General features: G+C 41.3%; 1 protein-coding gene across 5 annotated transcripts in view; it reads left to right on the plus strand.

Moving 5' to 3' along the window:
* The window catches only part of ATP2A2 (ATPase sarcoplasmic/endoplasmic reticulum Ca2+ transporting 2), a 51,737-nt gene that overhangs the window by 18,464 nt on the left and 7,305 nt on the right, over nucleotides 1-25,968 (plus strand). For all 5 annotated transcript variants that reach the window (XR_005067348.1, XR_005067349.1, XR_005067347.1 and 2 more), the window contains exons 6-16: nucleotides 12,225-12,305; nucleotides 13,458-13,543; nucleotides 14,650-15,114; nucleotides 19,402-19,490; nucleotides 19,970-20,072; nucleotides 20,843-20,974; nucleotides 23,238-23,360; nucleotides 23,460-23,678; nucleotides 24,320-24,655; nucleotides 24,862-25,082; nucleotides 25,511-25,713. Coding sequence is in view for 2 of the 5 variants with exons in the window: in XM_037052066.1 (XP_036907961.1) it covers nucleotides 12,225-12,305; nucleotides 13,458-13,543; nucleotides 14,650-15,114; nucleotides 19,402-19,490; nucleotides 19,970-20,072; nucleotides 20,843-20,974; nucleotides 23,238-23,360; nucleotides 23,460-23,678; nucleotides 24,320-24,655; nucleotides 24,862-25,082; nucleotides 25,511-25,713 (2,058 nt within the window). In the remaining 3 variants the exon portion in view is untranslated. The remainder of the gene's footprint in view (nucleotides 1-12,224; nucleotides 12,306-13,457; nucleotides 13,544-14,649; nucleotides 15,115-19,401; nucleotides 19,491-19,969; nucleotides 20,073-20,842; nucleotides 20,975-23,237; nucleotides 23,361-23,459; nucleotides 23,679-24,319; nucleotides 24,656-24,861; nucleotides 25,083-25,510; nucleotides 25,714-25,968) is intronic.

Consider the following 25,968-nt stretch of genomic DNA (forward strand, 5'->3'; position numbering starts at 1 on the left):
AGGAAGCTGCAGTTAATTTGCTAAAGAATGTACAGTAGACTTAGTAAATGTATGCATAGCATGTGTATCAGTCATATTTCATATTGTTAGAAATCCAAGTCACAATTTTTTTAAACAGATATATTTCACTCGCCATAACATTCATTCTTTTCAAGTATACAATTAAGTAGTTTTTAGTATTTTTAAAGTTGTGCAGTCATCATTACTAATTTCAGAACATTTTCATCCCCGAAAAAAGGAACCCCACGCCCACTAGTAGTCACTACCTCATGCTCCTTCCCCCAGTCCTTGGCAACCACAGTTTACCTTGTTTTTATGGATTTGCCTATCCCAGACATTGCATATAAATGGAATCATACAATATACAGTCTTTTAAGACTGGCTTTTTCCACTTAGCTTATTGTTTTCAGGGTTCATCCATGCTGTAGCTTGCAGCGCATACGATGATTTCATTCATGTGTAGAATACATTCCGTTCCTTTTTGTGGCCGAAGTGTCCCATTAGTTTGATGTGCCACGTTTTCTTTACCCACTCATCAGTCCGCAGACACCTGGGTTATTTCCCCCTTATGGCTATTGTGAATAATGATGTTACTGTGAACATTTGTGTACATGTTCTTGTGCAAACATATGCTTTTACTCTCTTGGGTATATATCTAAGCATGGAATTGTGGGGCATTTAGCTCAATCATTCAGTTCTGTGAAACCATAGAAATGAATTTCAGTTCTAAATGTAGATCTAAATTATTTGTCAGTCAAAGTCTTAACTGTCTATGTAGCCTGAGGGGGTAAATGGCATGAATTGTGCTTTTAGACATGGTAACTTTTATACTTTTATTTAAATTATGAAATTAAATGTTGTGTATTCTCTGATGAATTGAAAAATTGGAGAATATGGTGAACTCTTGAAGATGAAAGGAAGTATGGAGCTGCTATTTTGATAGTTCCAGAAAGAGACCTTTTTGTGGTGATTTTTGGGTGCAAAGATCATCTCCTAACTCTAGGTAACAAAGTTCTTCTCACGAGCTTTTGGAAGACATCTGTTAGGATGGTTCTGCTGAGCTTTCCGAAGGCTGGACTGGACTAGGTGGTGGTGTGAATGAGAGATGCAGGGTGTTAAGGCAGTTAAGTTGTAGATGTTGTTATACCAGCTAATGACCTTTCCAAGGAGACATTTGTGTAAGTACGCATAGCACATGATTGGGTAAACCTTAGAAGTATCTTGAATATAGGAGGCAAACAAAATTAATTTGACAAGTAAAAATATAAAGTTACCCATATTTCTGCCCTGGCTGGTATAGCTCAGTGGATTGAGCACGGACCTGCGAACCATACGATCGCGGTTCGATTCCCAGTCAGGGCACATGCCTGGGTTGCAGGCCAGTTCCCAGCAGGGGACTCATGAGAAGCAACCATACATTGATATTTCTCTCCTCTCCTTCCTTTCCCCTCCAAAGATAAATAAAATCTTAAAGTTACCCATATTTCCATCTTCTGAAGCCACACTAATTTTGTATTGTCTTTTAAATTTTTTTATTTAAAAAAAAATTTTAAATGAATTTTAGAGAGGGAAGGGGGGAAGAGGAGGGAGACATCAGTTTTTGTTGTTCCACTTATTTATGACTCCTCTGGTTGATTCTTCCATGTGCTCTGACAGAGAATTGAACCCATAACCTTAGCATAGCGGGACAGCTCTCCAACCAACAGAGTTACCTGACCAAGCTAATTTTGTATTAATGCCAGGAAAATATTTCTCTGAGTGGATGAAACCATAGTAGTAAAATTAGGTGTAATTTTTTTGAGAAGTGACTATCAGTGTTTTTAAGCTTACTGTATGTATTACCTACTAATATTATCAAAGTAAACTAAGTTAACGATATCATAAAAGTTTAGAATTTTGGAGGTTTCAGCATATGCCTCAGGGATCGGGGTTATTTATTGACTTCTCAAGGCCACTGTTTTCGGGATTGTTTAAAACAAACTTCATGTATCTTGGTAACCCAGAGTGACGAATAATATCCTCAGATGACTCTGTCCTGTTGTGTACTCGGGAGTGAATCGTGTTTTAAGATTATGTAAGTGAGGGAAATGGTACAGTCTTAACGTAAAATTGAAATTGCTTTAGCTTCTAAAGAAATTTATTTTATATTTAATAAAATGAAGAGTAAACATTCAGCAACAGTGCCAGCAATTTCAGAATTTATTCAGTTTTTTAAAAAGACATTCTATTTAAGGCAAGAAAAAATTTGCTTTTACTAGTCAACCTGCAATAATGAAATTTAGTAGCATTTATAAAGTGCTGTCCCCAAGCAGTTGAGGAAAAAGAAAAGACAAAAGTTGTAAAATAGAAAGATAATTAATTCCTATAAGAACCTGAATTATTATCCTAATTCTGCATGGTAATGGACAGACTGAACCGACCTCTACTGAATTAAGTAATTGGAACTTTCTGGCTGTAAATAATGTTTGATTCAGATTCTGTGGCCATATCATTTGTGGATTTCTTTTGCCTTTAGAAAAAAGAATTGGAGCATCCCAACTATACAGTCAGTAGACACTTAATCCAAACCTGCCAGTCTCCCTAACACAAATATCGAGGAAGTCATTTCTCTTCTGTAGAGCAGAGGGAATGGCAAACTGGTTTTTTGGGTTTTGGGGTGTTTTTGTTTTTGTTTTTTGGTATAGGGCTGTAAGCAGTCTCTATAGAAAAATCTTTTTTTTTTTTTTTTTAATAACAAGCCTTTAAAAATGTAAAAATCACTCTTGGCTAAAAGGCTGGGGTTTCCCCCCCCCCTTTTTTTTTTCTTTTTAAGAGAGGGAGAGAAACATCAGTGTGTGATTGCTTCTCACATGCTCCCCACTGGGGACCTGGCCTGCAACCCAGGCATGTGCTCTAGACCTGGAATCGAACCAGTGACCCTTCGGTTTGCAGACCTGTGTTCAATCCACTGAGCTATACACCAGCCAGGGCTAAAAAGCTGTTTTTAAAACAAACAAAAATGGGCATTCAGATTTTGCCAACTACTGTATTTTTTGGACTATGAGACGCATCTCTGGCGGGTGCCCCCCCATCCCCCCTCCCCGCTCTGAATTTGGGAGGAAGTGGGTACGTCTTACAGTCCAAATGTAGCTTACCTGGCTTGCTGTGGGCAGGGGTGGGCAGCGGTGGAGTGGGGTCACAGCTTATTAAATATTTTACCACATTTTTTGCTTCAAAATTTTTTTTCCTATTTTCCTCCTCTAAAACCTAGGTGTGTCTTATGATCCTAAAAATACGGTATTTAGAGCACTGTTTCTTTAACTTCATGTTCATGTACATTTTGTTCAAGTGTAGATTTTGACTTATAAGTCTGGAGTGGGGCCTGAATATTCTGCATTTCTACCAAGCTGCCAGGTGGACCACATTTTGAGAAGCAAAGTTTTAGAGCAGTAGTTCTCAATTATTTCTAGATCACAGTTCCTTTGAGAATTAACGAAATCTGTAGACTCTCTCCCAGGACGCTCATTCAGAGTCTTCTCTGCAATTTTAGGGGTTTCACTGCCTTTCTCCCCAGGATTCTACCTATTGATTTTTTAAAATAAAGTATACCATATGATCCCAGCAATTCCACTTTTGAAAGAAACAGAAATCATTATCCTGAAGAGATGTGCCCCTTGCAGCATTATTTATAGTAGGCTAGACATGATAACCTCCTACGAGTCTGCCGGGAAGTGAATGGGTAAAGAAAAGACGTGGTGGGTGTTTGGGGGTGGGTGTGCGTGTGTACAGGGTGGGGCAAACGCAGGTTTACAGTTGGGAGTACCCGAAGCAGTTGATTCTTGTATTATAATTTATTACTGTAGTATTTTTCATATGGACAACTGTAGGCCTACTTTTGCCCCACCTTGTATATAATGGAATATTATTCAGCCATAGAAAAGGGAAACCCTGCCATTTGTGACTACATGGATAGGCCTTGAGGGTATTTTGCCAAGTAAAATAAGTCAGAGGGAGAAAGGAAAAGACTGTGACTGGTCTTATATGTAGAATCTTAACAAATCCCAGACCCATACACCCAGGTCAGACTGGTGGTTGCCAGGAGCAGGGGTTAGAGGGAGGTGGTTAAAAGGTACAAATTCCAATGATAGGTACATTCGAGGAGTGTAATGTACAGCATGATGACTGTAGTTAACAACATTATATTGTATATTTGAAAGGTGCTGAGGGTAGATCTTGAAAGTTCTTACCACAGGGGAAGAAATTGTAACTATGTGAGGTGAGGGGTATTAATTAATTGCAGTATAGTAAGTTCTCAGTGTCATCAGCGGGGTCTTGGAAATCGCTACTTTGAGCAAATGGTCTGTAACAAAATCAGTTTCACCATAGGCTTATTGATATAAACAAGAGTTGAGTTCCTGCAGCATATTTCTACTTATAAAAACATCAAACTTTTAAGACAAGACCCAAAATACTTCTAATATGACACATTGAAATAAATGTGAGCCATGCATACATGTGAGAAAGATTAATAAAAATGGGTTATTTTCCAACTCACTTATTCCAGTTTAGGATCACGGGGTGGCTGGAACCTATTCTAGCAGCTCAGGGTGCCGGCAGGGGGGACTACTTTTAGGAGGCCCATCACAGGGCACACTGACACCCACATCCTCTCAAACAGGGACAGTTTAGCCACGCCAGTTCACCTAGTGTGCACATCTTTAGGGTGTGGGAGGAAACGGGAGTACTTGGAATAAATCACTGCAGACTGGGGAGACTGCAAATTCCACACAGTGGCCCTAGCCAGCAATCGATTTTGTTTTTGATGTTATTTGAGGACCAGCTGTAATCATTTTGTGATGTATACATGTATCAAATTATTATTTTGTATACCTTACACTTATACAGTGTTATGTGTTGACTTTATATCTCAATAAAACTGGGAAGTGAAGTGTAGTTACTGTATTTTTCGGACCCATAAGATGCACCTAGGTTTTAGAGGAAAATTGGAAAAAAATTTTGAAGCAGAAAATGTGGTAAAATATTTAATAACATAAATAACATAATATTTCACCAGTGTAAATATAAATAGAACTCATCAGCAGCATTAACAACCATTATTCTTCCCAAATGGCTGGGGGGGGGTCTGAAAAATACGGTAAATAGTGTAACTGAGTATTGTTTGGGTAAGCAATTTTCGTAGTGTTGCTGGAGGAACATTGTTAAAGTAAATAGTATTTACCATTTCCAAAAATGATACACATTGACTAGAGAAGTAGAAGCAAAGACCTAATCGCCAGATGAGATGGTGAGCAGGCTTGTTCTCTTTTGCCCTTTCCCCCATATTTTTTCTCAGAAGGATGGGAGAACAGGGCTCATTAGAGATGTAGATGACAGAGAAATTATTGTGTTAGTTGTTCCTGGAAGTTTATATCTCTGTTTTACAAACAGATGTAAATTCTTAATCTTTTTAAAAAAATTTTAATTGTTGTTCAAGTACAGTGAACAAGTACTTTTTCTGCCTTTTACCCCACCCCAGCCTACCCCCCCAGCCCTCCTCCCCCTCCCATTTCTACCCCCTCCTTGTTATTGTCCATGTGTCCTTTATCCTTGTTCCTGCTAAATTCTTAATCTTAAGAACTTATATATAAGCAGAAGAGCCAATGGTCAGAAACAGAAATCAGTGTGGATATACTAGAATAAGAGTCTTGAGACCTTCATTCAGCACTGTTAGGGTAGCTGAGACATTAAGAACCATGAGAAATGAGGAACTCAGGAAGGTCCCCCTGACCATGAGACCGTGATGGACCAGTTGATCTTGAAGCCTGACCTGAACTTCATGCCACTGCTTTTTCCTAATTTCTTGTAATCTCCTCCTCTCCGCTCCCCATGACTCAGTGGTAGTCACAGTACCAGTTAAGTTCCAACCTTTTCATCCTTGCCACTGATTAAGATTTTGGAAAAATTAGAAGAAACCATGTGGTATATATAGAGAACACATTCCCTAGGTGTTATATAAAATCACCAAGATCCCCAGATTTGACAAGGTGAAAAATGTAAAGAAATTTTTACTTTGAAGATAACAAAAGAATTTTGAAAAATAAAGTGCTTGGTATTTACTGGTGCTCAGAAAAATACAATATTGAAAATCCAGGGGGTGGGGGGGAGAGAAAAAGAAAACATGGGGAAATGATAGACACAAATTTTGTGGAAGTATGCATTTGTAGGGAAATTCTGCTCCTATGAATCTAGTCCAGAAGTAACCTTCAGTGCGCAAAGGTGTACACCATACAGCGTTATGATGGCAAAAACCAGAACACCCCGGTGGCCATGGCAGTGGTGACTGACAGATTAGTCTGTCAGGCCAGAAAACACTGACCTCAGTCAAGCAAGTTTGTTTTCTGTGTCTGGTCGTCTTGAGTAAACTGGGGAGGAAGGTCATCTGATTTTTAGAGTTAGGAAGAGTAAGAGTGACCTGTAAGCCCACAGCAGTGCTTGGTACACAACAAGCGTTCTCCAAATTTTAGTGGGTGTTATTACTATGCAGCCATTAAAAAAGAATGAGACAGGTATGTATATACTAATGTAAAAAAATTGTGCGTTCTACTAATGTAAACTCTTTACATTAGTATATTAGTATATACCGTGGCTACTATTTTAACGATGTTTTAATAAGTGTTATCCATAGAGAAAAAAGTCTAAAAGATAAATACTGTTAACAGTTTGATGTTTGTTTGTTTATTGCATGGGGGGAATGATAGATGGGTTTTCGCTTTGTAAAAGCATGCTTTATTTTGTAATAAAGACATTACATTGCAGCATTGAATGAGGAGTTATCTTACACCTTGAGTAACTGGAAACTTGCCTGCTTGGGACCAGCTATGCCATTTTTAGTCATTTTTATTATAAAATATCCCATATAAGGAGCTAATATATACTTGTCTATTTTATATGTAAGTTTTTCGCCTTGGAGCCACATAGAGGTCTGATTCCTGTTTCTATAACAGCTTGTTTGGTAGTCAAGGGTAAATTCATTACGCTTTATTTCAAAGTTAGTCTCAGCCCTTTCAGTTTCTCATGTGATTGTTTTCAAACCCTTTACTATTATGATGGCTCTCTTTGGTGCCCAGTCTTGAATGCACTTAGGTAAATGGAATCTAGTTGATATTCTAGGCATTTCCTTACTGCTCCCACAGCCTAAGGATACTTCTTTAGCAACCTTAATTGCCCTACCAGCTAAAATCTGAGTCTTTCTCATACCTGCTCTTTCTCCCTACATTGCTGTTTTTCTACGAGCATATATGTATTTTTGTTTTTAGTCTAAATGTAGAATTTTAAGGGTTTCTTCTTTTTTAAGATTTTATTTATTTTATTTTTAGAGGAGGGGAGGGAGGGAGAAGTAGAGGGAGAGAAACATCAGTGTATGGTTGCCTCTTGTGTGCCCTCACTGGGGACCTTGCCTGCAACCCAGGCATGTGCCCTGACTGGGAATCGAACCAGCAACACTTCGGTTTGCCAATAGGTGCTCAGTTCACTGAGCCACACCAGCCAGGGCCATTGACAAATATTGTTGTGGCATCCACTGTGTGCCAGCACAGTGCTGGGAACCAGGAGATCAGTGGTGATGGAATGACAGCCTTCGTGGAGCTTTTGGTCTGGTGGGGAAGACGCATTAAACACGCAGTGTGGTGAGTGGCAGAAGGGAAAGGACGGCTCGTTGAGGTCACATCGCAGGGGATACCAACCTAACCTTGAAGTTCATGGAGACCTTTGCTATTTGGGGGAGAAGAGGGTATGTGAACACTCAGAAAGAACTCTGAGGAATTGAAGACCATTGTGGTTGATGCTTAGAGGGGAGGGAAGAGTGAGTGGTGAGAAGTAAGCAGCAGTTGGGTCATGGAGGGGGTTAGGAACCATAGTTAAGATACTGCTTAGCCAGGCACGGTGGCATGTACCCGTAGTCCCAGCTGCTGGGCGGTGGGGTGGCTGAGCCAGGAGGAGTGCCTGAGCCCAGGAGTTCTGGGCTGTAGTGTGCTGTGCCAGTGGGGTGCCCACACTAAGTTGGGCATCATTGAGGTGACCTCCCAGGAGCGGGGGACCACCAGATTCCCTAAGAAGGGGTGAACCGGCCCAGTTCAGAAATAAAGTAAGTCAAGATACTAAACTTCATCTCAAGTCTAATAAGAAGCTATTGAAAGATTTTAAACAAGCCCTAACTGGTGTGGCTCAGTGGGTTGGGCATCTTCCCGTAAACCAAAAGGTTGTCGGTTCAATTCCAGGTCAGGGCACATGCCAGGTTCCCAGTTGGGGGTGCGTGAGAGGCAACTGAACGATGTTATCCCTCACACTTGACATTTCTTTCTGTTTCTCTCCCTCCCTTCCCCTCTCTAAAAATAAATAAAATCTTAAAAGGAAGAAAGATTTTAAATAAGAGAATGATGCCACATTGCATTTTTTAAAAGATGAATCTCAGTATGGGTAGTATCCTCGTAACCCCCACAAAAACACCCAGGTTGGGAACAAATGGCAATTTGTAGTGTTCCTTCCCTGCTTATGCTGAAGCCTGGAAATAGTTTTAAGTAGGCAAGGAGGGCTTCTCAAGTGAAGAATTTCATTCACTCCATCTGTTTACAAAATTTACGACTGGAAACAGTGAATATGGTTGAGTCATAGTTATATGTTTAACTAATGCAGAGTAATTCTATTATGGCTTGCTTTTCCTGGGAGCCATTTAAACTAAAAAACAATAGTGGTATTTAGAAGACAATTTCTAATCTTACATATAGTTTTCTTTCAGAAAAGATTTGAATAGCTTTGGTGGAATTTGCCCAGAAGATTAGAATTTTTTTTACATACACCCAATTTATAAAAAGCCCTTTTCTACTTATTTTAACCATCAGTATTTATTTATTTACACAGTTGTAAACAATGTTTAAGAATCGTGGCTTAAGAACACTCCTTCCTAGATTTTAAGGTGAAGAAAGCTTGTGTTCAATTCTAAAATATGGCAAAGTAATAATTTCCTTTAACTTTCACTTGCATTCTTGGTAACCTAGCATAAAGTATATGTTGACGATTTTGTGCAGAGTGGAAGAATCTCTGTTGCAAAGAGGGTTGGAGATCTAAGGACTTAGGACCTAAGAGCTGAATTTGAAGTGTCAAATATTAAACAAGTAGAAGGTGGTTTATAAGACTTTATTCCTTTATTATACTGCTGAACCCAAGAGACAGAGGAGAGAAGTTTCGGAGGAAAAAATTGCAGAACATGTCCTTGGCAGGAGTGCGAATTTTCCACTACACCTGCCCTGAGGGCACTGACGGGCTCATCAGGGAAATAGCCCTGGGTGTGGGCGCCCAACAGCTCTGCCTGCTCCTCACGCACGGAACCCTCTGTCTGCAGCTCACAGGGGCCTGCAGACAGAGAGAAACCGTGTCTTAGTTTGAAAAGGATTCGTTGATGCTTTACTTAGATGGATTGTTTACTTCCTTAGATAACCTCTTTCCTAATAGATTCAAACCTAAACTGACTCTTACAGAAACCTTGAAGCAGAGTCACACAGCAAGTTAAAGGAAGTTTGCCGTTAATTGAGGTTTCTTAGGCAAGACTCCTTTTACTCCTCAACTTTAGTTTCTTGTGTAAAATGACATAGGCTGGTCAAGATGATGTGAGAGTCTTTTTGGAATAGGACAGGTTTTTGTGACCATTTTGGATTTGTGCTGCTTCAGTGCCTTTCCACAAAGAGATCGGTTTCTAACGGAATGAGCCATGTCAATAAAAACCATGAGGTGGTACCTTTTCCGAGTGTTGGAGACTCGGGGTCTTGTCCGAGAGCAGGAGTACGTGGCGCATGGAAAAGCTCAGAGTGAAGGTTGTTCTAAACAAGTCTGTCACGGGATCTACGACCACAGTTGGGCTTGGTTTAGATTTCTTGTATTAATTTTTTAGTGTGTTTGGAAAACTTTTAAAAATGTGGATTCTTGGACCTCACCACGAAATGCATTGAACTAGACTCTTGAAAAGCAGGTCCTGAGATTCTGTAGTTTATAAAAGGCCCCCAGATCATCCTTTCTTTTAATCCCTAAATATTCATTGCCCCCCCCACCCCCCAGTTAGACTGGCCTTTGTAGGATGGAAGTTGAGAACTTGAGAGACCAACTTTTAAGGGCTTTCCAGGTCATTTGTTTCACGAGTCTTCAACATCTGAGTCATTCCTGTATATTTGGCTAATGATTAAATGTATATCAACACAATTTCTGTACAGCGAAGAGAGCCTTCATGTAATTAAAAGGAACCTTTAGGGGATAAGTAGCTGATTTCTTTATAATATAATTTTAATGCTGCATCTATCTATATGGATTATTCCACCTTAAACTAATAGCTAATATGTTAACTGCGTTACCCAGAAAAGAAATTTAACCTTGGTATTTTGCCTTAAAAGCGTATTCCATCCATTTCAAATTCTCTGTGCTTCTACTGAAATACAGCAAAATAAAGGCTGAGATACTACTTTGGGGTCCTGTTGCAGCTTATCCTCAATATGAGTATCAGGTTTTTCTGGCCTTAAATGTGGTAGGTATATGAGAGTATGAGCTAGGACTTATATACAAAATTTTTTAAAGAGAAGAAGGGATTAAATGTTCAGTATGAAATGAAAATGTTCTGTTGCTTCTCGGTTGCTGGTGTGTGTGCAGCTGGTGCAGCACCAAAGTGCGGTCGTGCTCACGGGCCGGGTGGGCCTCTGGGCCACCTGAGTGCGCAGGGAGGAGTTCTGCCCCTGTAGGATGGTGACGGAAATTGACACAGACATCAAAGGAACATTTTCAAGTAAATTTTCCATTTAGGGTCATGTGCTCATCGTTGAACTTGTATTCTTTTCATGTTCAGGGTCACGTGGGATAAAATTAATTATGACAACCAGAACTAACACAGCAAAAAAAATTTTTTTACGTTGGTTTAAAGTTTTCATCTTGGTCGGGCATTTTAGCTGTTGTAGGTAGGTCACTGAAGTTTGGGATATGGTTACTTTATTGTTGTATGAACAGCAATAAATTAAAATGAAAGATTCTGGCTTATTCAGTCTGAATGTTGCTACTTGTTGCGTAAGCATTTCCAGCAGCAGTTTTACCTGAACTTAATGCGTCCCTACAGTCTGCGCCCCGTGAGATTATGTGCTGGCAGTTTTGGTGCTGCCTTGTGACCAGCCACAGTTCCCACTCAGGTCGTAGGGTGGTTTTACGAACCAGAGTTCAAAAAGCAAACATCTCTCCCTGAATTTAAAAGCTTCGAAATGGCCCTGTCGGGTGTGCTCAGTGGGTCCGGCACTGTCCTGCAAACCAAAGGGTCGCTGGTTGGATTCCTGGTCAGGGCACAAGCCTGGGCTGCCGGCCAGGTCCCCAGTTGGGGGTTTATGAGGGGCAACCAACTGATGTTTCTCTTGCACATGAATGTTTCTCTCCCTTTCTCCCCCCTCCCCCTCTCTCTAAAAATAAACAAGTAAAATCTTTAAAAAAATAAATACATGAAAGCTCTGAAATGCAGAAAAACCAGAACTAAATTGAAGGTTTAACAAATGAGATAAATCCGCCTCTTGGTCAGAAGAGCTGTGTTGCCAGTTGATACATACCAAGTGACAGAGGCACAGTTCGAGGTGTGGAGTAAATCTGGACAATGAAGATTTGACTGAGAAATAACTGTATGTGCCCTGGCTGGTGTGGCTCAGTGGATTGAGTACCAGCCTGCAAACCAAAAGGTTCGATTCCTGGTCAGGGCACATGCAGGCCAGGTCCACAGTTGAGGCTGTTAAACAGCCAATGATGGATGTTTCTCTCCCTCTTTCTTCTTCCCTTCTCTCTAAAAATAGATCAATAAAATCTTTAAAAAAATAACCATATGTAATTCTAGGAGAGACTATATTTATTCTAACTTTTTACTGTCCTTGTGTAAGACTTCAAAACTACCTTAGTTACCTTTCAGAAAGTCATGGGAAGCTGTTGTGCATTTTTTTTTAGTTCAGTTAACTGCCTTGGTACTGACGTGCACTTGTTCAGAATTTTGAACACAGTGCTGGGCACTGTTCATCTTTTCCTTGTGTAATTCAGATCTTACACATCTGTCAGCAAGAAAGTTTTTATTACCCTGAGGATAAGTTGATTATCTTGCTTATTTTAATAGATTTTTATATATTTGTGCTGTATGTGGGCTATGTATTTTCCTTAAAAAGCTGCCTTTTTTTCTCCCCATTAATCAGTTGGTGACAAAGTTCCTGCTGATATAAGGTTAACTTCCATCAAATCTACTACTCTAAGAGTTGACCAGTCAATTCTCACAGGTAAGAGTTACACGGTGGAAGGTCTTTGAATTTCTGAAGCCTCTCAGATCTCACGCTAAAAGAGTCAGCTCTTGCCCCACTGTCCCTTTATGATGCCCTGTCTTAATTCTAAGATACTTATTTCTTAAAGCTTTATCAATTAGACTTGCTGCCAATATATGGGGTTTAAAGGTATAATTTAAAAAAAACTAAGTTGGCTTTCATCTCATAAGGCCTCTGTTTATCTTTTATCAAAAATTAATTTTTACCAGAAATCACCATTACTTTTACTGTTTTTAAAAAATACTAATTCTTTCATTAGCAGAGGTTAATCTTGCAGTAGAAAGTTTTGTAGAAAATGAATAATTACTTATTTAGTCATCTTTTTCCAGGATGGAAAAAAGGCTCCAGAGCAGTGATTTTTTTCATTGGACAAATGCTCCTCTCACACATAACATACTTTGCAGTAATCAAATGTGCAATTAAGAAAACTTAGCACCCCCAAATTGTGAATGTTTTACAATCTGAAGTTTGCACACTTAGATTTGCAGTTGTTTAGAACATTTTCCCATTTTTGTTTAATAAAGGTGCACGCTAGGGTGGAAGGTTTGTATTAACCAGAAGGAAAGTGGTTAGAAGATTAACTTGAACACAGTGCTAACCTGAATGAAATAGAAAATAAATATAAAATACAAAGGTCATCAGGATTCATCTGAGTTTCAGTTTTGAAAAGCAGCTGGTGTCATAGCCATAATGACACTAGTAATCTGGGTCCTGTGTTTCTTTCTTTACGAATAGTTCCCACTAGCAGCAACAAGCTGGGGGCTGGTTAAACCACAAAATAAATGTATAGGAACAGTAATAAGGTAGAAAATGATACTTGAAGATATACTAAATGTAGTTACTCCAGAAAATAAAGGTAATTGGCTAGAATTCTACTTGAAAATTAAGTTCCTTTATTTTGAAATTGTATTTATTTTAGTTCTGATACTGCTGTGGAACTGGTTTATACTGCTAAATTTTACTGGTTTACCTCCTTTGAATGAATTGGGCCTTTTATCCTTTTACTTCTTAAAGCTTTATCAGTTGAACTTTTTAGCTTGAGTGGATGAGGGTTCCCAGGTTATAGGTACCGCAAAAATCTGACCATCCCTTCTGTCTTCACCTGCTCAGGTGAGTCTGTCTCTGTCATCAAGCACACTGACCCTGTCCCTGACCCACGGGCTGTCAACCAAGACAAGAAGAACATGCTCTTTTCTGTAAGTACTTTATCAAATGAGAAAAAAATTTTTGAGACATTCTCTGAGTTTTAAGTATGCAGATACTACTTTTTCCCCCACTGCTTGCCTTCAGTGGTCAGACCTTAGAAAGTGTTGGCTATTATTCCAAAGCGTAATCACAGTCTTCATGGCCAGTGTCAGCTGTCAGAGAAAATCAGGAACTTATAATAGTGGAATATGTGACCCAGATGTTTTTTGTATTAATTGGCAAGTTTTTGAGGATTAAAATAAAAAGATCAGGTCAGACATCTTTAAACTCTTTATCTGTAAACATAGTAGAAAAGTAGGTTTATTTGGAAAAGCCTTAGTCTATAAAGGATGTTTTTAAAAATGATGTGGATGATATCTGTATGAATTCACAATAAAAAGGTATGTTTAGAGAGAAAACAAATATAGCAAACCATTAATAATTGGTGAGTCTGGGTGAAAAGTCAAGTGGATATGCACTGTACGGTTTGTTTAAGCTTTTCTGTTAAATTTTTTCCAAATAAAAAGTTGGGAAATTTTTAGATTTTGCCTGTTTGGAATTTGAAGTAATTCAAGTGGTGGGCTTTTGTGGGTTAGGCTGGAAGCCTAAATACCCACAGTAAGTAAAGTACTGTTGAGTTACAATGCAAATGACGAGGCCGCATCATTCCAGCACTGGGAATTGAGGTGGGGTGGGGTCCTCACGGTAGCCCATGGTACTAGTTGCCCTCTTATTATAGGCGACCAAAAGTAGGGCTGGTTGAGTTGAAGCCAGAGGTGGAGGATGCTTAGGGTTGAGAGCTCTGTGGAGTTTCAAAACGAAAGTGCACCGGGGTGAGAGCCCTGCTCCAGCCCAGAGTTAGTCTGCACGCCAGGCTCGGTGTCGTGAGTAGAGATCCGGGGGGTCAGTGTAGAGCTGCTCCCGGGAGAGTAGGTACCACACAAAATGGACATCGGGGAGAGGGGTGCCGCACTGCCTGCACGAGCCACTGCTCGGCACCAGAGTGGGGCGGGCGGCTGGTTCTCTAGTCAGGATCCACGCGAGTCTGAGTTTACTAGTCAGTGGTTAAGTTGGGTACGTGTTCATCTTGTAGCCAGTTCTCCTGTGTCATTTGCAGGGCACAAACATTGCTGCTGGCAAAGCCATGGGAGTGGTGGTAGCAACTGGAGTTAACACTGAAATTGGCAAGATCCGGGATGAAATGGTGGCAACGGAACAGGAGAGAACACCCCTCCAGCAGAAACTAGATGAGTTTGGGGAACAGCTCTCCAAAGTCATCTCCCTTATATGCATCGCCGTCTGGATCATAAACATCGGGCACTTCAATGACCCAGTTCACGGAGGCTCCTGGATCAGAGGTGCTATTTACTACTTCAAAATCGCCGTGGCCCTGGCTGTGGCAGCCATTCCCGAGGGTCTGCCTGCAGTCATCACCACCTGCCTGGCCCTTGGAACTCGCAGAATGGCAAAGAAAAATGCCATTGTTCGAAGCCTCCCCTCCGTGGAAACCCTTGGGTGTACTTCTGTTATCTGCTCAGACAAGACCGGTACACTTACAACCAACCAGATGTCAGCCTGCAGGGTGAGTGGGAGTGACCAGAGTCTTTCCTGTTGGTGTTTGTTATCCCTTCTAAGACTGCCGTCCTGCCACGAAAACCCTTGGTTTATTATTTGATACTTTTTTATGTGCTTTAAACAGATTGGGTTACGTGAACCCAAGGTAATTTCTCATACTTCAGAGGAATTAGTCATTAAATTCCTAAAACTATTTCATAAAATAAAGGATACCTGGCTGATGTACTTGTGTCGAGGAACTAACTGCAGGCGGCCTGTCGATGCTGGGAGACCGCGCTCCCTTTAGTTCTCTGCTCCTCTGGCTCTGCGTGTGTGTGTGTGACAGACAGGTGTCCGAGTTCCTCTGTCTGCATGTGTGTGTGTGACAGACAGGTGTCCGAGTTCCTCTGTCTCTGCGTGTGTGTGACAGACAGGTCTCCGAGTTCCTCTGCGTGTGTGTGACAGACAGGTGTCCGAGTTCCTCTGTCTGCGTGTGTGTGACAGACAGGTGTCCGAGTTCCTCTGTCTGAGTGTGTGTGACAGACAGGTCTCCGAGTTCCTCTGTCTGCGTGTGTGTGACAGACAGGTGTCCGAGTTCCTCTGTCTGAGTGTGTGTGACAGACAGGTCTCCGAGTTCTTCTGTCTTTGTGTGTGTGACAGACAGGTATCCAAGTTCCTCTGTCTCTGCGTGTGTGTGACAGACAGGTGTCCGAGTTCCTCTGTCTGAGTGTGTGTGACAGGCGTCGAGTGAGAGAGTTCGACAAACAGCCAGTTCCCTTCCTACCAACTTAAAAATCGAGTGGGTATTTCCATAACACATGGAGCGATACATGCTTTCTTGTCGAAAAGTAAATAATTGCCTTTAACTTAGTTCTGTGTGTGTCATCCTTTCATGGGCCGTTTGACCATCACTTGAGGGTAAAATAAATTGTTCAAACCGGCTCTTACAAAAATAAGAACTAAAGAAATATAATGATACAGCAAAATTAAGTTCTTTTGTATAATTTAATTCCCAGAAGTTTTACATAAACAATTTTGTAGAAATCAAAGTATAATTTTCCAAAAGGTACACAGCTCCTGCGAATATTTAGTGGACATGTGTCAAAGATTCTGTCTGGCTTATTAATTAACGAGGGTGTCAGTAAGATAGTCAAACTGGTTATAAGAGCATTTGTGGAAGTGTTCAAGATTAGAATAGGATTGCTCTATGTTGGATTACAAAAACTGGTTAATATTCTTTGGGGCAATAAAACGACTCAGTTATGCCCTGGCCAAGTGGCTCAGCTGGTTGGAGTATCGTCCAGCACACCAGGAGGTTGTGGGTTCAGTTTCCCCATCAGGACACATGCTCGGGTTTTGGGTTTGATCCCCAGTCAGGGCACGTATGGGAGGCAAGGGATCAGTGTTTCTCCCCCCTCTCCCCCCTCTCCCCCCTCTCCTCCCCTCCCCCCTCCCCATTTCCTTTTCCCTCTCCTTCTCCCCTTTTCTCTCACTCAAAATCAATGAACATATCCTCATGAGGATTTAAAATAAAGCAAGCCAAGTTATCTTTTCTACAGGACACACATCCACAACTTTACATAACATGAGCCCTTAATAGGGTGTGAAATACATTTTTCTAGAATACTAAATCTTTGCGTGGGCCTATTAAGTAATGCTTCTGAGGGACACTGAAAGGATGTGTGGTCATCTTCTTGGTCTTATGTTGAGATTTTGGAAAATGGTTTTTAGCATTGGAAGTTACTTTTGTTTTTAGTAAAGTTAAACCTCCTGAATCTCTGTTTTGCCTAATTTAAATTCATAATGATTTTTAGATACAAATACCCATAACTCCTCATGTAGTTCAAACCCAGATTTAGACTGAATTTGTGGGTGTCTGATAGAGACTGGGGTATTCTGTCTCTCAAGTGGTAAGCTTCCAGTTTGCCATGGATTTTCCCAATATGTGTAGTATTTGACCAAGCTAGTTAAGTCCTCATTCCTTGGAACCAGAATATTGGACAAATTGGCTAAAAGCTAGTTGGCAACTAAAAGCTGATTATTTTGGGGAGAGAGAGGGAATTTCGTGTTACCTGGTTAGTGTCCCCTCGCACACTGTTTAAATTTAGCCTAAAAGCTTTTAATTCCTTGTACTAGACCTGTCTGTGAAAGTACACAATCTGTGAGATTGTAACCTTTAAAAAAAATCTAATTTCAATGTTTTGGCAGCAAATCAGACTTTAAGAATAAAATAGATCCATAATAATATTTTTCTTATATTTTCTCCTAAATGGTTTGATATAAAATGTTTTCTTCCACTAGAGAAACAACCTGCCTCTTTGTTCTGCCCTACCTCAGCCCAGAGCGCTGACACCGATCTGTATTCTGCAGGTTTCTTGCAGTGGTTTTGCCTAACTGCCCTTGAACCAGGAACGCTTCATTGTGTGGTTCCTAAATGCCAAAGGGCATTCACATGTACTTAACGGGCATTAGAATTTTGGAAGTGTTAGACTATTTCGGACTTCGGTGTAGACTCAGAGTTTTGTTTTTTATGAGCAGTACCCTCACAGACGTGGCAGCAGTGACACTGCCAGCTCACTTCGCTGTTGCTTAGTGCAGGTCGCTTGTTTTTCACACGTGACTTTGTTTGAATCATGGGCATCCTGCTCAGAAGGTCAGAAAACTAAGGCTCTGAGAAGCTGTGCCAAGTCTGAGGATCACAGAACTTTTAATACAAAGGTTAAGTTGCATTTTCTTAATAGGAAGGATTGGTAGTTAGACTTGATCCTCTCTGTTTCACTCAGTAATTGTGTGATCTTGAGCACGTCCTTCAACCAATCTGGTCTTTTTGTTATCTCTTCTGTAAAATGTCAGATATCTTTGGAAAGAGGCTTTTGACAAGCTTTCTTTTTTTTAAAGATTTTATTTATTTATTTATCTTTAGAGGGGAAGGAGAGAGAGAGAGAAGAAACATCAATGTATGGTTGCCTTTCGTCCGTTCCCTGGCCTGCAACCCAGGCATGTGCCCTGACTGGGAATCGAACCACGATCCTCTGGTTCACAGGCTTGTGCTCGACCCACTGAGCTACACCAGCCAGGGCAAGCATTCTTTTTTAAAAGTTCATCTGTTAGGAAAAAATTACAGGAGTTGGTGAATCTTGCTGCATGTGATCTTGGAAATGAATCTTTTCCTCCTTTGACACTTTGGTATATGTGTTGGAACTAGAGCCTTTTATCAGGAATCATGACTGTTTTAAAACCAATTATATACTTTGATTTAAAAAAAAACACATTTTGTATGTCTTACTCATGGCATTAGTTCAGTTCCAAGGTTGTTTTAGTTCTAAGTATACTTGGGAAGTTTAAAAGTACGTGCTGTGTAACAAGCAAATCTTGTAAGTCAGAAGGTGTTTTAAAATAAAGATGAGTTGATTCTCCTATTGAATGAGTCGGGATGCTCTGAAAAGGTGTTTTAAAAGCATAACATGGTTCTCTTACTTGAGTTTAAAATCCCTTATTGAAAAATGGTTTGGTCATATTCTTCATATTTCAGAGAGATTTTGATGATAAAGTACGGTTGGATTATCACTTTGAATGTGGTTTTGATTCTTTCCTTCCTTCCTTCCTTCCTCACACAAATTTTAGTTTTCCAAACTGGGCTTCTGAGTTATAATTAGAAAGCAAATTAAAAAATCCATCTTCAAGAAACTAGCTTGTGTCATCTTACTACTCCATAAAGTCAGGAGTTCTCTCCTAAGCATGCTTCCATCTGTATTTATTGTCTTGGTAACATCAGTTCATTCAGCTCTGTGAGCTCCTTACTGTAACATGTGATCATGCGGCGTCATAGAGAATGAGCTGCCGCCACAATAAAAATAAGTAGAAAGGAGCAGAGAAGCAGTTTGCCTTCCTTTGCTCAGGGGATGTTGATGCAACTCTGAAGCTGAGTGTATTCTGCACAAGCTTTTTTACTCTTGTGCCAGCTATTGGAAATGTGGGGTCCTGCGTGTTCTAGAGGACCCTGGACCCTCTGTGGGTCTGGAGAACCCACAGTCCTCATAACTCAGGTGTCGTGTGGGTTCTCTTCCGGGCCTTTGGTGCTGCTGCTGCTTATGTACTCAGCGCCTCGGCGGTGCCGTTTCTCAGACTGTTGTTAGATGGGTGCGGGGGGCCACCTCAAAGGCCTCTAGTTGGAATTGGGGGCGGTGCTTACACTGAGCTTCAGTGAACAGGTCTCGTTGCTTTAAGTGAGAAAGGCTTTCTGTTTTAGCAAGAGCTGTTTTTTCTTCCCATAGCAGATTTTTTGAGTCTTTTAAATACTTTTTTTCTTCCATAGATGTTCATTCTGGACAAAGTTGAAGGTGATACTTGTTACCTGAATGAATTCACCATAACTGGATCAACATACGCACCTAGTGGAGAAGTGTGAGTAAACCCTCTTTATCGTGTAAAGGGTCTGTTGTGCCAGTCTGGTGCTTGTGTAGGTTTGCGGGTTGCCTAGCAACCCGGAGACAGCCTTCTGCATGGGATTCAGGGCGTCGGGTATTAAAGTAGAGAGTTTTTGTATGTTTTGGAAGAAAAACACGAGTTATAAGCCAGTGACCTTTTTCATCTTACTGAGCTCTTATTTGAAGCCTAAATTTTAAGTGGGGCTTCTGTTTATTCTTTTGATAACAGTGGTGGAAGAATTTCAAGAGATAAGAATGTCTGATCTTTATTGACTGATTCCTGATTTCAGAGACACATTTGGTTGTCTCTGGCATCAGACTTCTAAGGGCCATCATTCAGATTCTTTTGAATACTTGCCATTCTGTCGTCCACATAATTCTATTTATATTATTAAAAAATTAAAAGTCAACAGAGATGACCACACTGTTGTTCTAAGAGTGTTTTCTTTTTGACAGGTATAAAGATGAGAAACCAGTGAAGTGTCATCAGTATGATGGTCTTGTAGAATTGGCAACGATCTGTGCTCTTTGTAATGACTCTGCTTTGGACTACAATGAGGTAAGCCTCCACAGAAAGGAGAAGCCGGACCTGACTGTTCTCGTCCAGGGTGGGGTGGGTGGATGAAAACCCGCCTTCCTTCCTCCCTTTGAAAGTGAGGGTTCCTGATTTTTATTTCCCCTTTCCATTCAAGAGCCCAGCTTTATCAGAGTCTGCTGGACTAAGCCAAAGAAAGCTGAGAGACTTCCATCTGTCCTCTGCAACTGAGCACTGCGGTTACTTAACTAGGAGTGGGCATCTGTTAATAGCTTGGTGCTCTAAGTGAATACAACCAGGATAGAAAACGTTTCCTCAAAAGTACAGGGTATTGATCACAAGACGGGTAGTGTTATATCCTTGAGGACAAGCCGAGGCTTAGAGGATTGTTTTCAGTGACGTTGGAGATAAAATAATAGAAAATTTAACCAAAAGAAAGCCTTTTTCCTTTTATTTTGATTATAAATACTAAGATAAGTCGTCTGCTTTCTGTCTAAAAGGCAAGCCAAGTCTTAGCAGAGACAGAGTGTAAGCTCTCTAGAGAAGGACTGACATGGAATTCTAAATGCTATTTGGAACTTTACGAATTAATACTGTTGTTAGTGGCTTCTTACAATTAAAGGAAATGAGAAACCTAATTATTAGAATAAGATAAGACACACACCTGTGCTTTGAGTAAATTTTTAATGATCTGGATCATGGTTGTCCTTCTGTGGAAGAGTCTTTATTAACGACAAATTTACTTGTTTACCAATTTTCCCTTTTTACACTTTCTGTGTCTTTAACTAATACAGGCAAAGGGTGTGTATGAAAAAGTCGGAGAGGCTACAGAGACCGCGCTCACCTGCCTGGTAGAGAAGATGAATGTATTCGACACTGAACTGAAGGGTCTTTCTAAAATCGAACGCGCGAACGCCTGCAACTCGGTCAGTGTTAGAGCTTGGTGTCTTGTTCGTGCTGCCCAGCACTCATTCCACACACTCGCTTTCCACTGTCTTTGACTGCTAACTCTCTACCTCATCTCCACACACTCGCAATGTCTCCTTCCCCATATTCACTCTCAGGTAAAATGATCTGGCTGTCTATCTGAAGAAAATAAAGGCAATCAATAGATAATTTCCATATGCAACCATCTTTGCCAATCAGGTCTGCCTTTTCCCAGGGTGCCGTGAGTGGGCTGTCCTTGCTCCTAGGAGAAGCCGGCTACTCCTCGTGCAGTTGGCCCCACCCCCTCTCTCTTGCATTATCAGTTTTCCATCTGCTAGAGCTTCTTCATCAGCACAGGAGACACCATAGTACGAACTCTGTCACAGAGCTTTCTTTTGACTTTATTTCCCCTTTTAGCGTTGTAATTCTAATAGCATGTTTAAAGTACATGAAGCAAAAACTGACAAAGATAAAAGTAAAAATAGACAAATCCATAATCAGAGTTGGAAAAGAAATTTTAAAGATACTTATTTTTAGAGAGAAGGAAAGGGAGGGAGAGAAACATCAGTGTGTGGTTTCCTCTCGTGTGCCCCCTACTGGGGACCTGGCCCACAACCCGGGCATGTGCCCTGACTGGGAATCGAACCGGAGACTCTTTGCTTTACAGGCCTGTGCTCAATCCACTGAGCCATTCCAGCCAGGGCAGAGTTGGAAATTTTAATATACCTTTCTCAAGAAGTGACAGAATAAGCAGATGAAAAAATCAGTAAGGGTATGGAATATTTGAACCACATTAAACACACTTCACCTAATCCTTCCTTCTGTGACGCTACCTGTGGTGCACACTTCAGATACATACAGAATTCACCATAATAAACCACAGAGCTGGTCCCTGGAACAAGACTTAACAGATTATGCAAATGGTTGCTAACCACAATAAAATTAAACGAGAACTCAGTAACAAAAAGATAATTAGCAAATTCCTTAAATATTTCAAAACTGGACAACTCTTTTAAATGACCCTTGGGCAAAAGAAGAAACCACAGTGGAAATTAGAAAACCTTTTGAGCAAATCCATATTGAAAACACAGCACGTGAAACCTGGAGGGTGCCGGCACACACTGTTTCAGGGAAGGTATCGCTGCACGTGTACACACTAGAAAAGGGTTACAAGTCAGTGATACAAACTTCTCTCTGAAGAAAGTAGAAAACGAGCTACTACACAGGATCAGGAACCCATTATGAACAGTTCTGTTTAGATACATATGACAAGTGTAGAATTGACAAATCCCTTCAGTAACACAACTTTCTAAATTGACACAAGAAAAAATGGAATGATTTTATATCTGTTAAATGAATTAACTATAATTCAAAATCAATCCCCACAAAAATTCTCAATGCCAAATTTTGTCAAACACTTAAGAAAGAAAAAAAACATTTCTACATAGACGGAGAAAAAGGAGAATGAAACCCTCTTGACTCCTTTGATAAGCCCAGGGGTGCCAAAACCAGACACGGATGTGACAAGAATAGGAAGTTACAAGCTAGTATTTTTTTATATTAGAGATGCAAAGATTCTCAACACAACATTCTCAAATCAAGTCTAGTAACGTTAAAATTGTAACCTGTTGTATTCAAGCAGAATACCCACAACTACAAGGTTAGCTTAACAAAGGTGAACTGGTGTGGTGGCAGGGGCGGAGGGTACAAAGCCACGTTGTCTGCCGTATCTGTTGTTGGTTGGTGGCTAAATCCCTCAGCTTGAAGACAGCTTCACCAAGACTGAGGTGTAGAATTGATTCCAGACCTGTAACTGCTCTTCAAAGGGAAAGAAGTAAATAACACTATGGAGCTTAAAGGTTGGGCACTGCCCTGGCTGGTGTGGCTCAGTGGATTGAGCACCAGCCTGCACACCAAAAAGTTGCTGGTTCGATTCCCAGTCAGAGCACATGCCTGCGTTGAGGGGCCGGGCCCCCAGTTTGGGGGCTGCAAGCAGCAGCTGATCAGTGGGTTTCTTGCACATGATGCTTCTCCCCCTCTCTTCCCCACTCTCCAAAAATAAACAAATCTTTTTTTTTAAGTGGAGTGTTAACTGTAATGACTACCACAGATAACAACAGGACTGTGTGTTTTATTTATTGTTCGTTGGTATATTCCCAGTGCCTGTCACATAATAGGTGCTCAGTGACTGTTTTTTGAACTAGTGAAAAATGTACCAAAAGTGTCATCTAATAGTGTCCTATGTGTATGTTCTATCCATAGGTCATTAAACAGTTGATGAAAAAAGAATTCACTCTAGAGTTTTCACGCGATAGAAAGTCAATGTCAGTTTATTGTACACCAAACAAGCCAAGCCGGACATCGATGAGCAAAATGTTTGTGAAGGCAAGTACAGCAGGTTGCAGCTGAGATGTTCTTGCCAACATTGGGGTCCTGGGTGAGCTGGTAGATGCCGTTGTTGATCTGGGTCTGTAACCTTTCCAGGGTGCTCCCGAAGGGGTCATCGACAGGTGCACCCACGTTCGGGTTGGAAGTACCAAAGTCCCTATGACCCCTGGAGTCAAACAGAAGATCATGTCTGTCATTCGGGAATGGGGCAGCGGCAGCGACACGCTGCGATGCTTGGCTCTGGCCACTCACGACAACCCCCTGAGAAGAGAAGAAATGAACCTCGAGGACTCTGCCAACTTTATTAAATACGAGGTCAGCTAATGAAAAGTTTCTTCACCCACACCCTGCCCATTCATTGTGTTCAAACAGCATTCCTTCGGCAAAAGGTCAAACGAGTCTTGCTTTTGCCAGGGGAGAGGTGTGGTTACTTATTTTTCTGCAGGCCAAATGCATCACCGTTATAATTTAGGTTGCTGCTTCAAATATACATAGTTAACAGTTTAATGGTCTGTTATTTTCAAAGTAGGCCGATCAGAACTTGAGCTAAACAAACTTGTAAAACCTATTTTGTAACATATCTCATGTAAATTAAGATATTTTAAAAATTGGGAATATTTTTAAAGCATTCATTAATTGTTGAAGGTCAGAGTATCTGGGTTGGGAGAGTCCAAAATGCTCTTCATTCCTCAGAATGTGTTATTGCCCTCACTTCAGAATATTATTGCCATAAAAGCTAAAGAATGATTTGATAAAAAAAGAATATAGCAGTTTTGTTTCCTGTTAATTGGAATTCTGTCAAGAGTGGATATTAATCATAGGTAAGACTCAAAGTTACAGAATTTAGCATAAGAAAATACAGAAACCTTTGCTTTTAATGTGTAACTAGCCCAGTTTCCCACTAGGGGGGAAACCAGAACTCCCTGTTTTAAAATAAGATGATTCTTTCGCTGCAGACCAATCTGACTTTTGTCGGCTGCGTGGGCATGCTGGATCCTCCGAGAATTGAAGTGGCCTCTTCTGTGAAGCTCTGCCGGCAAGCAGGCATCCGGGTCATCATGATCACTGGGGACAATAAGGGCACTGCTGTGGCCATCTGCCGCCGCATTGGCATCTTTGGGCAGGACGAGGATGTGACGGCAAAGGCTTTCACAGGTCGGGAGTTCGACGAGCTCGGCCCTTCAGCCCAGAGAGATGCGTGCTTGAATGCCCGCTGTTTCGCTCGAGTCGAACCTTCCCACAAGTCTAAAATCGTAGAATTTCTTCAGTCTTTTGATGAGATTACAGCTATGGTGAGTACCTTTACTTTTTTTAGTAATAGCTCCCAGATTTGGAGTTTCTTGGTTTTTGTCAAGATCCAGGCTGTTTCTGTAGGACTCTGTTACCAGTAATTGGCCGTGTGTTGCATGTGAGGAAGATTCTAGAGTAGGTTAAGACCCAGGAGGGCCTGCTGGACCAGTCACAGGGGAAGCACTCAGTGACGTCGGGTCCCTTTCAGACAGGGGATGGTGTGAATGATGCCCCTGCTCTGAAGAAGGCCGAGATCGGCATCGCCATGGGTTCCGGCACCGCCGTGGCCAAAACCGCCTCCGAGATGGTCCTGGCCGACGACAACTTCTCCACCATCGTGGCCGCTGTGGAGGAGGGGCGGGCAATATACAACAACATGAAGCAGTTCATCCGCTACCTCATCTCCTCGAATGTCGGGGAGGTTGTCTGGTAGGTCGTGTTGTACCTCGTATCCCCGTGGCTAGTCTCTTGTATCCCTTCGTCTGACATCGGCTTGTGCTGACTAGTTGTCCGCGTTGGTTCCTCCTGTGGCAGCGGCTCTGGTCTCTGTGCACCGGGCGGGAGGGAGGGCTGAGCAAGGAGGAGGGAGCCCTTCTGAAGGAGGAGGGCTGTCTGCAGCGGCCTTTGACGTAGGAATGAGTTTCAATCAACCATATAAAGGAACAGAATTCTTGGTTTTCTGACAGTTAACTGGAATTTGAAATTGGGTGTTAAGTTTCAATCGCCAGAAATGTTGTTTCAGGTATCCATTGCTGCTGCCCACTAATTTTTATGGAGGGGGAGGGCATGGTGATGCTCTTTGGATAATGGCAAAAAATAACTCGGAGTCTCTCTCTTCTTTCCTTGGGTGGGAACAGTATTTTCCTGACAGCAGCCCTCGGATTTCCTGAGGCTCTGATTCCTGTCCAGCTGCTCTGGGTCAACCTGGTGACAGATGGCCTGCCGGCCACCGCGCTGGGGTTCAACCCCCCCGACCTAGACATCATGAATAAACCACCCCGGAACCCAAAGGAACCACTCATCAGTGGGTGGCTCTTTTTCCGTTACCTGGCTATTGGCTGTGAGTAGTTTGGGTTTTTTTGGGTTTTTTTTAATATTGTTGATTTAGAAACAAAATATTTGTGGACCAAAATTTTGTATATTTATCTCTTGCAGGCACATTTTTCTTCTATCTCTGTATTAGGATAGCAAAAAGTGGACGCTGCCCTCTTATGGTTTAATGAGCTGTATACCGAGTTTACAGCAAAGTTACTCCCTATTTTAGCATCCTCATCCTTGGACCTTTGTGAATGAGATTTTCATATTTAATTCAGGG

Source organism: Sturnira hondurensis, unplaced genomic scaffold, assembly GCF_014824575.4.
Source record: "Sturnira hondurensis isolate 20B ecotype Veracruz unplaced genomic scaffold, ASM1482457v3 Scaffold0007406, whole genome shotgun sequence".
Taxonomy (NCBI): Eukaryota; Metazoa; Chordata; class Mammalia; order Chiroptera; family Phyllostomidae; genus Sturnira; species Sturnira hondurensis.